A 14848-nucleotide genomic window follows, 5' to 3' on the forward strand; every position below is an offset into this window, starting at 1 on the left:
GGAGCAAATGGATGGTTGTCATTTGCTGAGATACAGTATCAGATTTTTTGTTCCAACCAGATCGATTATACAAATCTTTTATGTACCCAGCTTTAGGGCCGTATTCAATATATTGCAGTTTATGGGCTAAAATGATCTGCTGGGGCTTCTATGTAAGAGCCAGCAGTAATTTGCACTTAATGCCGATTTCTTTTACAGCCTCAGTGTTGAACCGAATCCACATTAATATGTACCAATAGTAGATGCCACAAAATGCATTAACCCATAGAGCAAAGAAAATACGGATTAAATCCCATTAGTGGGTAATTTGCTGGATATGGTAGAGGGGCTTTAGCTGAATAGCCCCTTATGTTAAAGCCTGCAGCTACCACCTTTCCCAGACCTACATCTAATGGAATCCGGCTCTAAAAAGGTGCGTACATCTAGCAATCCCCGCCATCATCGGCTGTGGGTACTTGGCAGGGCACCGGCAAGTGCATACACCAGTGGCTCCCAAACTGTGTGTCTATGCACCCTGGGGTGCCTCGGATTGGTGGTTTAGGACAAATTCATAATGGTTACGGGCAAAGCAATAGGCAAAACCAGTTTGGTTTGAGTTGCGGCCGCCAATCATGAAATATATGGACAAACAAAAGCAAATCTAGTTTCTCACTACATAATTGAGCCTATGGATGACAAAACAGTTTTCTTAATTTTATATATTTTTTTCTCTAAATTTATCAAAAGAAACTTTTGACTTAGGGGTGCTGTGAAAGATATTCTGGAACTCTAAGGCAGTGGTTCTCAACCTCGGGGACCCCCAACAGTGCACGTTTCGCAGGTCTCCTCACAGAATCACAGGTGATTAGCTCCACCTGCGATCTTGTAAAATGTGCCAGTGAGCAATTAGTGCACCTCTGTATCTGTGAGGAGACCTGGAAAACTTGCACCATTGGGGGTCCCTGAGGAACGAGGTTGAGAACCACTGCTCTAAGGCACTGTGGCTCAAAAGAGTTTGGGAACCACTGTCAGACACTTGCTGATGCTGGTGAGGGGCATTCTTCCCCCATTAACGATACGCCCCCTCATCTATACATGCAGAGATGACAGAGGGGGGTCGGTAATGACCCGCGAGTGTGTTGGCAATAGAATACACACTGGGAGATCTAATGAAAAATATTGCTCAGAAAGGGCAAAATGAACGATAATCACTCTATCACCAAGCGTGTATGAGACTTTAGTATTCCACAAAAAGTTCCAAAATCTCTTACATGTGTACAAATATATACTCTCAGAAATAATTGAACATTATTTGTAGTAGGTCGGTGTTATACGAGGTCGGTGTTATACGAGGTAAATAACTTCTTAACAGCTAAGCAAACCTGCAGCTATCTGGAAGCGGTGTATGACTAATAGGTTTATTTCAGGTTATAAAGTCTGCCGCACTTCAGCAGAAACAGCCTCACTTTTAGTTGCAGATTATGTAATCATACAGCCAACATTATTTTATATATTAATCTGTAAGGCAAGCATAAATCAAAGCTGTATAAAAAAGGTGACATTATTAAAAATCTTTATTTTGGTTTGGTAAGTACAGGCATGGTAATATTGCAGTCACAGTCATATGCATAAACAAGATACAACAGTTTTGAAAACTGAGTAACTGCACACAAGTGTCAAACATTCAGCCATCTAAAGGAGGAAAATAAGTAGTATGTACAGATACTTTGTAGAAGAGGAAAATAAAACGGTGTTTAAACATAAAACTACCAGAGAACTTTCCTAATAGTCCAACTTTCTGTGATAAAATTACATTACTGGGCAAACTTTGGCAGCCAAACCCACAGAACCATGACACTGTGTTGGTAAAGTCTAAGTAGGATGGAAACATGGGTAGGAATGCCATTATACAGCAAGTTTCAGATATTAACAGTTGTACAGACATCATTAATGTGAAGAATTTCAAACATTGTCAATCTTTAATCAACATTTCATTAACTGACAAAAATAACTGTCCACAAATGGCTTTTTTTTTTCAACTTTCAATGCAATTAACTGTTAAAACGTCCAAATTGGCAGAGTTATTACATTAAGCAACAATGCAGAACAAAACTCGGCAACTTTATGACAAAATATGCACTATTCCTGGACAGTATGAACTCTGAAATTAAAGTGTATAAAAAACAAAAGAACAAAAAAAAAAAAAAAAAAAAAAAGCATATTTTTTACAAAACAGAACTCTGTACATTTGTACCAGAGTCCAAGCCATTCTGAATGTGACGGGAGCTCGCAGTTCTTTTGCCCTTTGCACTCCTCGGTTTCTCCTCCAGAGAGTCATGATTGGAGTCTGTATCATTAGAGTGGTGAGTGAGAGAGTTCTCACTTCCAGTAGGAGAGTCTACACTTTCATACCCAGTACTAAGCTGATTCATGTAGCTGCCTCCACTTCTACCAGTTCTCTCATCCGAGTGGTTTGACAGCTTGCCCTCATTCACAGGAGACACAGGAAAGTCTTCTTCTGCGCTACTGCCCTCCCTATAATGCCCCACAGAGCTGTGAGTTCTCTTATGAGAAGAGCCACCGTTGCTTGGTCCATTCGACAGGCGACTGCAATCCTTACTGGTAGATTCTCCTTCTTCTTTGGGCTCTGCAAGAGTTCTGTTAGCAGAACTTTGAGACTGCTGCTGCTGGAACTGAGATAGTTGCTGGCGGGATTCCTTTAGCTGCTGCTGGAGAACCAAGATTGTGCTTTGCATTCCCTCCACCTCCTCATCTAGCTGAATGATGAAGTCATTTAGTTCTGTGTTAAATAAAAAAATAAAATAAATGAACCATATGAAATAAGAAAACGTTAAACAAATCAAAATGATAAATACGCACACATGTATATTTAGTGCTACTAACTAAGGCTAGTCTTACAGATTTGTCCTCATACATGCAGCCTAACTACACCCAGCAGCACGAGATGTCCAGTGTGAGTAACTCCGCTAACATCAGGCGTTCTTTCTGTCTTAGTTGCAACACAATGCACATAGGATGCATGAGTAGACAGAGCAGGTTAAACGGATTTAGGGCACTAGTATATTGTGTGCGAGTCCGAACAGAACTTGTATTGGATCAAGCTGCAGCTGCTTCACTGTAGCACTTCATATACAGATTCAGACTGACACACACACACAGATACACAAGTGTCAGCTATTACATTAGGCAGCAAAGTCTCCTTGACGCATAGTGTTTCGACTAATATACAACTTAAGCAAAAAAATAAAATAAATGAAGATGCCTGAAGCTAGAAGACTCACACAGGACCTGGCATGCCAAGAGGGGCTGTCAGCTGTTCGGCATGACAGCAAAGATGTATGAGGATACACCTGTATAACATGATAGGGAGAAAAATTTTAATTTCCCCAACACTTACCTTAACATGTGAGGTAGATTGCATTGACAATAGTCAAATATAGAACACTTTGGGCCATATTCAATGCGCCCAGCGAGGGGTAAAACGGGGAGGATCACTGTAAACAAGCCATCATTGCCAATTAACTCCCACGCTGGCCACTCACTCTATTAAATGTTCCGGGGTATCCCTCGCTGGCAGAGGACAGTGAGGAATCCCCCAAACGGTGAGGCTCGTGGGAACCCGCTGCATTTAGCCGGGAACCTCACTGTTTTGGCGGCCACACGCCGTTTCCACCTCGCTGTAAACAAACAAAACAAAAACAGCATGGTGGAAAGGGCATGTAAAGAGAGTCAGTTGAATACTGACCATGCGACCTGTGATGGCGAGCAATCAGAACAGCTCAGTGTCGCAGCTTGCCCTTGGGGTAAATTTACTAACAAAATTATTTTGTTGCCCATAGCAACCGATTAAATTTTGTCTATAATTTTCTAGGATGCAATAGAGAAAGATATAACCTGATATTGGCAACAAAACATTCTGGTCATTCTGCAGAGCTACCGCACAATGCCTTCAGAAAAGTGCAATAAAACCGTTTATAATACAGATATCCACAGTTTGCCACCTTCTTGAAAGTGTGCCCACAGTTAGGGGTGGTATTTAGTGTTACAGAATGTTTAACAAGAATGAAGACTGTAAAAATTGGATTAAAATGTGGCAAAGCATTATGTATAAAGTTCTAATGAGGACATGGCACAAATGCTTTATTACCACATCACTATCTTATTGGCATTCTAGCCGCAGCCTCAATGATGACATTCTGCTCTTGGACTACCTATGTCAGCCACAATTGGAGTTCAGTTAGATCAGGAGTAGTCAACATTCAGCCCTGCAACTTAGAATAGCAAATCTGTGACAAGGCATGATGGGACGCGTGTGGCCATGCTACAACTCTTGCAGGGCACGCTGGGATGTGTAGTTCCACAACAGCTGGAGGGCCGAAGGTTCCCCGTCCCTGTGTTTAACTATGGCAGAGTATGCTAGGATGTGTAGTTGCCTAGCATCTGGGGCATTTAGTGTTGTGTACCCCTACATTAGATAGTCAATGTTCGGTGCGTTCAGTGTTCTACATGCAATGTCTTCGAGGCAAATGTACCCTTTTTGCTTTTTTAATGGAAAAAAAAAACAAACAAAAAAAACTTTCATGTTGGTGCTGTGGAAACAGAGGATAATCATCACTGACATTCGGCTCACATTGTGTTCTTTGTTGTAATGAAGGAAAGAAGACTGCGCTATTGTGTGCAAATATTTATCAATGCCACTCAGAAAATCAAGGATACGGTACAGATTTAATGGTTTCCACACCCTGTGAGATTTGTGCCATACAATTTAAACTGTACACTGAGTGCGTTCTGAACTACACTATTTTTGCCTACACTGCAATAGTAAATTACAGGGTACATGCGACCTAGTTAAATACCTGATTGCACATTTTTGGCTTGCAATACGGACTACGCTGGAGTGCGCATAGCATGGCAAAATACAGTGAGATTTGAACTAAAAAAGTTCAAATTGCACCGTCTGTGGGCACCACTAGGAATCTAGAAAGGTAAGCCTTGGAAAGAGATAAAGTGGGTGGAGATAAAGTACTAGCCAACACCTAATTATCTTTTCTAAACACACCCTGTAACATGACATTTACAAGCGGATTGGCGTATAATTCATATCTGTCCACTTTACTTCTCTCCAAAACTTTGTACATAGACCCCGTAATGTGTTAATCATTGGTATGCATAAAACAAGCAATCTAGTAATTATTATCCAGAAAACTAGCCAATCCATTCATAATGCAGAACCTTTCTGCATAAAAAGTAACAGTCTGACCCATAAAAGGACCATATTGTTTCCACACAAGATCAAAACTAAAAATTACTGTTCATGCTTTTATTCTAAAAATAAAATTAAAATAACAAAATTACAGGGAATTCAATTAATGAGCCCATTTGTAAGCACAACCCTTACCATCCTGACTGCTTTTAAGCTCCTCACTATATTTCTTCTGCAAAGCCAACTCAGCCTCAAGTTGAGCAATACGACCCTGGGACAACTGTCTCCCCAGCTCCTGATTCTCCTGGATAAGCATTCGACACTTCGCCATTAATTTTTTGCCTGTTTGGCTGCAAAGGAAGAAGTTACTTGTCAAAACATGAAGAGATTACCTTGCATATGCTGCAGTACCATTAGCCAATGCTTTCATTATTACTACTTGCATTTTACAAACACAAAAATCTTCTATAAACACTGGCATATCCCGCCGCTTACAGTTATCCAAGTGTTCCGCCAGAGTCTGGTCTCATTAATATTGCTGCTTTGGAGTTTGGAACAAAGTGGTGTTCCATCGTATAACCTTGTAAACTAAGAAAGGAAGGAAACTGACCAAGGCTAAATGCATGAAAGAAAACAAGATCTATAGTAAGAAAATCTCAGACCTATGAATGAATACTCTTTTGAAAAAGAGATAAATGCCAACAGTCAGACTAGAATTATCACCAGAGTGAATGGTTTACAGTGTTTTTTTTTTATTTTTTTATATAGTTTGTTTAAATTTGAACACTATTATAAAATTGCCTACTCAAATGATAGATCTTTCTATAACAAAAAATAAATCAATGGAGCAAGCATTATATAATAATACTTCTTGCTCCTAGAATGTATAATACAGATTACTGTGCATTTAAACCACTTTAGTGTAAGAGTCGAAACTAAACAGACCTCCCAAGCCCTGTCCTTACAGACCGAAACTGGCTAGTGCATTTTCACCAGGCAGACCAGAGCCACAGCAGCTGTACCGTCACACATTGGAATATGCAGAACCGAGGGGTAGTTATCCAAAATTAGCGATTTTCAATATTCTAATGCTTAAGACAGGGGTTCCCAAACTTTTTTGAATCACGGCACCCTAGAGTATCAGAAGTTTTTCATGGCACCCCTAGGCCAAAAAAATGAAATTACACAATGAAGTAGATTGTGTTTATATGTGATCCTTGGGTTAATTTATGTAGTAAAGGGGACTATTTTCTTCTGTTTGTACACATATTCTATGATTGGCAGCCACCAGCACTGGTTTTGTCCATAAATAATTGACCATAAATATTTGAATTGGTCCAGGACCACCAACCCATGGCACCCCTGCAAGTGTCCCATGGCACCCCAGGGAGCCACGGCACACAGTTCTGGAACCACTGGGCTTAAGACATTTACAATGATATCTTGGCAGGCAAATTTCTTTAATATTTTGTAAAGCAACAGAAGGTATATGAACCTTCTGCTCATAGAAACGATGGCCCAAATTTTGCATATTAGAGTGAAACCATGATGCAACCAACAGTGTTAAATGCTCACAGGGGTTACTGTAAATATATCATTGGGTCGATAGCACAAAGGTTGACATGCATTGGGTCGACAACTATAGGTCGACATGGGCCTTTCCCTTTTTGTCAACACAGTCAACATGGACACCAGAATGTAGCACCGCATCCCCTCGTAGTGCTACTAGGGGGTGGTAGGGCATGAAATATCACCTTTCGAATAAAAAAAAAAAAAAAAAAGTGAAAAACCCCAAGGTGACCTAACCCCATGTCAACCGTCAGACATGTCCACCTTGATGCATGTTGACCGTAGTGCTGTCGAACTAACGACCATATACCCTGTAAACTTGACTTGCACAATATCAATTAATCCAATAAAATGCCTGTTTGATACATATTCAATTCAAATGAGGTCTATACTAACGGCCTGAAAAGCTCCTAATATACCTCATATGTAAAATACCAAAACATCTAACCCACATACCCAACTAATGTTAATACCCTAACTATGAATGGATCCTGGTCCACCAACCCAAGGCACCTCTGCAAGTGTCCCGAGGCACCCCAGGCTGCCCTGGCACAGAGTTTGGGAACCACTGCCCTAAACATACCAGTTGGCAGCCACAAGCACTGGTTTTGCCTGGTACATTGACCATAAATAATATGAATTGATCCTGGTCCACCAACCCAAGGCACCCCTGCAAGTGTCCTGAGGCACCCCAGGGTGCCAAGGCACACAGTTTGGGAACCACAGCACTAGGGTAACATATGACCCATAATTTCTCTCTAGGCTACAACATTAGGGTCTGATATCTACCATCATATTATTAAGTGGCACAGTTTCTATGTTTAAGCTGATTGGTGCTTACTCAAAGAATTTAACGCTCCTGACATTCAGGTCAGGATATCAAGAATATTAAACAAGTTTAGAAATCCTGATTCCTTGCCCGACAATTACATACTGTTTAATGACACTGATCAGCATTAAACCGTGTATGTCAGTGGTTCCCAACCCAGGTCCTCAAGTACCCCCAACAGTGCACGTTTTGCAGGTTTCCACACAGAATCACAAGTGCTATAATTAGCTCCACCTGTGGATGTTTTCAAATGTGCCTGAATAATTAGTGCACCTGCCGGGTGACCTGGAAAACATGCACTGTTGGGGGTACTTGAGGACCCGGGTCGGGAACCACTGGTGTATGTAATTGTCGGACAGGGAATAAGGATTTCTAAACTTGTTTAAAATCAGTGTCATTTTACTACACCGCTGTAACAACTTAATAATAATGCAACCCCCCCCCCCCCCCAAAAAAAAACACCACACATAGGGCCCCATGTATCAAGCTTCAAAAAGATAAAATGGAGAGTGATAAACAGCCAGCTCGTAACTGCAAAGTTGCAGGCTGGGTTTGAGAAATGACAGTTGAGGATTGACTGGTTGTTTATCACTCAATTTTATCACTTTTTGAAGCTTGATAAACCCGGCTCACAAGGAGGTAAGTATTTCAACTCAAAGTGTTGGATGCAATGTACCATTCCAGACAGCACATCGCATCTGCCAAATTTTTAGTAACACCCCATAGAGTTGCAAGGGAAAAACGTGCTTTGTCACTACCATATATAGCGAAAAGTGCACAGCCATGCAGTGTGTGATGCCTGGCAGCACAGCACACCACACTGAACCCCGCCCCCCCCCCCCCCCCCCAAATAAAATTACATGCATGGGTGAAAAACCAAACATTCTTGTGGCTACAGATATTTCTCCTTAAATGCAGACAACGCAGTGCGTTGGACGCAGTCCTCGAAGTTTTACCATTGACTATTTAGGTAAACGCACCTCACAAATAATAGTCTGACGCTGCACGGGGACCCGGGAACGGCGGGAACATGGACGCTGACAGACTGGATGCGGGCGGAGGGAAAAGAGGAGCTGCACATCTTGCACTGTATTTATGGCGGTTTTGTACATTATTCTTTGGTTTGTCTTGAAAACGGAAGTAAAGTTCCGAAACGTTGACTGTTACCAGTGTCTGGAGTCTTCTTGTTTGAACCCGTGGAGTGCTGCTATACAACCTCTCCTGCATCTTCCCTGCCTGCAGCACCCCGGTCAGCTATTCTTTCTAAGTGCTGGAGTGCCGGTTTCCCCTTGCCTGTCCTGTAGTTTAATGTATAGCAAGAGCATTAGGTGGTTCTAAATCCACTACCTGATCCCTCCCGCCATCACCGATATTGGGCAAAGCCGGGACCCAGCCTTAGCAAGTGCATACACCACTGGTTCCCAAACTGTGTGCTGTGGCACCCTGGGGTGCCTTCGGAGACTTGCAGAGGTGCTCTGGGTTGGTGGTCCATGTACATTAATTTATGACTAATGTAACAGGTATATGTGGACAAACAGAAGTGAATCCTGTCCATTAGCACATAACTCACACTAAGGATGAGATAAACACAATTTACTCATTTGAATATTCGCTTTTATAAAATATTCTGTTTTATCAATGGAAAAAAAAAAACTTTTGCCCTAGGGGTGCCGTGAAAAAATTCTGATACTCGGGGGCCCAGTGAACCACTGGCATACACACTTGCCGGTAGAAGTGAGCAACGGCCATATGCGTGTGTGGGGAGGTCATTCTGCAGTGTTAAAGAGGTTCTTACTCATCTGTACATGTACAGACAAGGGAGGAGGTGGTTAACGTTGTGTGGGAGAGCGTATCAGTAACTAGATGAGATCGTAAAAGATATCGCTTAGAAGGGCCCTCCTGTGCAAAATCTTTTTACCATTTTGGTCTAGTCTGTATGCGGCTTAAGATGCAAAGCTAACTTCTAACATTTTATAACAGGACTTGGTTAAGTTATTACCTTAATTATGCAATTCTGTGACGAGTCCCACATTTTTGTTTTCTTGAGATAGACAGTGATCCACATTAAAAAGGATCACCATATTATACAACTGACCATTTATACTACTAGAATTATAGCCAGTCTGTTTTCAACTTGCATACCTGCTACCGACCCCTTACTACAGTTTTCCCCTCTGCAATGATTTGGGATGCCTTGTGCTCTAGTGTGTCAGAGAAACCCTACATACAAGGTTTCGGTCAGACTACATTAATAGCACAGAGAATCACAACAGACACCTGTAAACACAAGGAAACCGTTCTCCGCAAATGCACTGGGGAGTTAGGTGCCAAACACAGCTGGATTCTAGAAAGGAGTATGCATGGAGAGATTTACTAGCGGTCGGAGCCCATTTCTAAAGCTGGGCGCATGTAAGCTTAGTGTGCACGCCCAACAGGATTACCCAGGGAACACCACATGGCAGTGCACCATCCCCGGTACGTACTGAGCGATGCGGCTGATATTACAATCCACATACTGGTGTACCCAGCTTAAGACACAAGCACAACAATAAAGCAAATCGACTACAAAAATATAACCAATGATTCCAAAAAATTTAGAATGCAGTGTGGATTTTATTTTTTTTAGCCAATACCATAAATCAGTTTAACTGCTACATATACCAGACTGAACTGGTATGCCAAATTATAGTTGTGTAATAACTACACAGTCTGATTAGGGTGGAATTTAGCGCAAGCACAAATTGAGGAATTATTCCAGCTCACCTAGTTAAAAATACAGAAAACGGATCATTTTAATACCTCTTACATCAATAAAGCCTGTTGAATGCCATAAAAAAAAACAAAAAAAAAAAAACACTTGACCTGTAATGTAACGCAGAGGTTCCCAAACGGAGCCATTACAGATCTGGTTTCAAGGATATTCATGCTTGAGTCCAGATAGTTACAACATTGACCAAGGCAATAACTAATACTGGAACTCTAATGGCAGAGTTTGGGAAACTCTGCTTTGGTGATTTATCAGTGATACAGTAATAATCAATTTCAAAGCACAACTTTAAGTTGACACCTTATAAATCAATGTTTTCATTAAAAAAAAAAATACTAAAGCTGGGTACTTTAACGACATTGGACAATGTTGCGATCTGTGGCAGATCACAAATGACCACCATATATTATACACCCAAATAAACCCAAAATAAGATTTGGGTGGTCATTTCATCCTATTGGATGTCCAATAGTATGATTCCATGGTCGGCAAGGTATTGTTACATGAAACATGTAAAAGCAAATTACACGGCCATAAAGCAGAGCATGTAGCGACTATGATCTGTTCTACTGCTTCATAGTGTTGCACCATCGATTACCTGTGTACTCAGCTTAATTTCACTAATTTATGCAACCTAGCTTTTACATCAACACCTGCTGTAAATATGAAGTACATTGGCTAAGTTTTGCACCAGCATGTTGAAACATGACAGGCCATTATTCTACCCCTTTCATACTGCCTTCAATATAATGGGATATTGCATGTGCAGGTCCAGCAACTCGGGATACTGTGTAAAAAGGACCCAGTTGAAATCAGTTAGGTTGAAGGACCCAGCATTTCAACCCATATCGTTCAGTGAAGTCATTCTCTTCCTGAACATGGAGCACTGACGAGATTGAGCTGTATGTACCGCCGACAGGGGTACACATTCACTATGCCCAACTATTTAGAAGACCCATCCATAAATCAAGAAACCACTGCAAACAGGATCAGACAACAGCCTTAAAAGGTGCACACATAATGACTAGATTGATGGAATTTTAACCAATAGAAGAGCATACCACTGTAAACACAATATATCGATTTGGACATCCACTTTAACTGCATTTCTTTGATATACCAAGCTCAAATAAAATGTGACGTCTAAACCATTCTTCACTTCATAAATGATACACAACCACTGAGTCAGCTGAAATCAATCAAATTCACTGAACACAAAAAGCTCTCTCCAACCATGAGATTCAAAGGCGGAGAATAAAACTAACCAGAACAGGATATAGCCGAGTGTATACTTAAATGTGTAGAATAGAGATATGAGAATACATTTACGATTTCTCATTCAGAGAAAGTCAATGGAGGTGGGGGAGATAATCCTCAAAGACAGGGAAAGAACACAAAATGTGAATAAACCACTTGCATTTGTAGTGTGCAGATACCATTTCAGTCATACTTACGATACTGTCCCAATAAATCTGGACACTACTAAATGACATGGGTCCTGTGGCTGCCTACACTTCATCTGGTTTTAAGTAGCTAGAGAACCTGTGTAATTCATGAGCATGCGTACACACTCAAAAGCTTGCCACCCACCATAATTTAACATGACCGATTTCTCCAGTTTGCTATACAGATGATAGATTTGTTACACCTCCTGTTCTTAGAACTAGTTTTGTTGTTGGTTTCTAAGTCCATCTAACAATTGATTTGGCATTTATCTCTTTACAAAAGGATTGTACACACAAAAAAAAAAAAAAAAAAAAAAAAAAAAAAAGAAGACGAAAGTAAATCCTCAACACAATATGGTCTACTGTAAAAAGATAAGTACTGTTCAGAATGGGCTCCAGATGATGGATCAACTTTCAACAGGTCAATATGCACTCACATATGGGTGACTAGGTTAGATATTTTGCTCTTCTTAACTTCATCATTTACCATCCACGTACACTATGAATTTGAATAGTAACCAACAGTGGTAGCGGAGCGAGGCACCTTGCCTGAAGCTAATCAGGCCCCTGTAGATACATATTTCTACTAATTTGGCTTACATATGGTTAAACATGACACCTAGAAAAAAAACCACCACAAAACCCCTTGTGATGACCTATTGGCAGTTGATCTTTAAATCCATACCCATTAAGAACAGTAGACAAAGTATACACCATTATTTTAGCTGTAAACACTAAACATAACATTAAGATTAATTTTCATGTATAGAAGTCCAGCATCTACCAGTTGGAAGAAAACAGAGGTTAAGCAACTGAAGTAAACTCAGATTTGTGGCATTACACATGCACATTAGCAGTTTGGGTTGCACATACCCTGATGTAACAGTCACTTAATACACGCCTAATCTTTCTGGTTTGGGTAATATTTCTCATCCATCTATATAATCAGACGTTACTTTCATCTCCGCACAAAAAGGTGTACAGAGAGCAATATTTACCAAGCTGTTAAGGATGGTCTGATTAAAACACTTCCCCATAGTGAAGTTGGAACGCAGAACAAAGGAATGTATAGAGCAATTGTTTAACAAGGGCATGTACAAGTCACTTTGATGGAAAATCTCCTTACAGAATACCAGCACTAAAAACACAAAAGCTATAAGTGGGTTAAATTGACAGTGTTAATAGTTGAACTGGTCTTTAAAACCGCCAATTGTGCCTCTGTGGTTTTACACATTAAAAGACAAGCAGAGCTGCTATAACCATTCCAATTCATACAAACTTACTGTTTAAATGCAAGTTTAGCAGGCTAGTGCAAGGCCATTAGAAGCTTCACAGACCATGTAGATAGATCATACCAACTCAGATTTGTAAGGAACCCACCAAACACAAGCTTTAACATTTTAGAAGGAAAGGTCACCGTAGGTCTAAACTTGGTTCTAATTGTGCACATTAGAAATGGAATAAACACAAACACAAGTACAATTTGTTTTTAGAAGAAAAAAAAATAAATCAGTTTTTTAAAATTAGGAGAACTTTTTGGTCACTAGGATAATAATTTGGTTATTTACTTAACAAAACACCACAGGATAATAATGGCTTTACTGTCCTTGAGAAAAAAATTAAATCTATTTTTAACTAATGTAGGTTACAGATTTCAACTGCCTTTTTATAGGTAATTTAATGAGATTTTTTCCCTTTTTCAAACTTAGGGCTACACAAATCCCAGTGGCCAGTACCACTTGAAAATGAATATCAGCAACTGGAGAATGTTCCTTGACTTTGTTCTCATCATTTCTCCTGCAGCAGACAATCAATGACCACTGTCCAGTGTGCCTGCCAGGAACCCACAGCATGTTGTCTGGCATGAGACATAGGCCCTTATTCAGATCTGATCACAGTACAAATTTGTTCTCAAAATGTTCAAAACCATGTGCACTGCAGATGTAACATGTATAGAGAAAGTTAGATTTAGGTGTTATTTTGTTTCTGTGCAGGGTAAATACTGGCTGCATTATTTTTACACTGCAATTTAGATTTCAGTTTCGACACACCCCACCCAAATTTAACTCTCTCTGCACATGTTACATCTGCTCCACCTGCAGTGCACATGGTTTTGCCCATGTTGAGAACAAATTTGTACTGCAATCAGATCTGAATAAGGGCCATAGTACGCGCAGCATTATATTTGTAAGAGGTAGACTGTGAGTCCACTCTAACTCCTGCTAGATGCTCTGGGGCGGGAGCGCATTCTCAGGAGACGCAGACTAGAACCGGGGTAGCTAACTCCAGTCCTCGAGAGCTACCAACAGTTAACATTTTCCAGGTCTCCTCACAGAATCACAAGTGATTATCTCCAGCTGTGGATCTGTTGTAATTTGTCAGTGAGTAAAGAGTGCACCTGCCAGGTGGTCTGGAAAACAAGAACTGTTGGCAGCTCTCGAGGACTGGAGTTTGCTACCCTGGACTAGTGTCTATTTCTTCATTAGAACTGTGGTGGGTGTAGTTATTTTGTGGGGAAACAAGATGGTAATAATTTTTTAGAGACTCAGACTTTATGGTGTAGCAGAAATTAAGTTAATGCTGATTACAGACCATTAAAATGTTCTATAACATTGTATTGGCCCCAGACAGGGGCCGGTCATTTGTGTTGTATACCAAACAATGATCACAGCAAGTACTATCTGGTTATTGAAAAGGTACAATGCTGCTACCTCCCAATCTACATAACTTCAGCCCAAGATGGTTTGTAAATTTTAACATTTTTATCACCCAATTTCAAGCTTACTATGAAGAAAAAGGGAATTGTAAAAACAGGTATAATTGATCCCTGTGTTTAAAGAATTTTTACCAGTCATGCTCCAGCCCGTGTTTTGCGTGTACAGACTTTCATAGGGATTTCCATTCCAAGTTCTGATTAATACCCCTTTCAGACATAAGCGAAAATCCCAGGTTTTTTCACATGAACGCGCCCAGACCCGGGACTAGCGTATGTCTGAAAGGGTGTACCCGGGATTTCACTGCCGGATACTGAGCAC

At 40.6% G+C, this 14848-nt stretch overlaps 1 protein-coding gene across 2 annotated transcripts in view; it reads right to left on the minus strand.

Moving 5' to 3' along the window:
* Positions 1-1535: 1535 nt before the first annotated feature.
* The window catches only part of WTAP (WT1 associated protein), a 32858-nt gene continuing 19545 nt past the window's right edge, over positions 1536-14848 (minus strand). For both annotated transcript variants that reach the window (XM_083176226.1, XM_083176225.1), the window contains exons 7-8: positions 5399-5553; positions 1536-2779 (exon numbers count right to left, since the gene is read on the minus strand). In XM_083176226.1, the coding sequence (XP_083032352.1) occupies positions 2205-2779; positions 5399-5553 (730 nt within the window). In that variant the 3' untranslated portion in view covers positions 1536-2204. The remainder of the gene's footprint in view (positions 2780-5398; positions 5554-14848) is intronic.

Source organism: Crinia signifera, chromosome 3 (genome assembly GCF_055691185.1).
Source record: "Crinia signifera chromosome 3, ASM5569118v1, whole genome shotgun sequence".
Classification (NCBI taxonomy): Eukaryota; Metazoa; Chordata; class Amphibia; order Anura; family Myobatrachidae; genus Crinia; species Crinia signifera.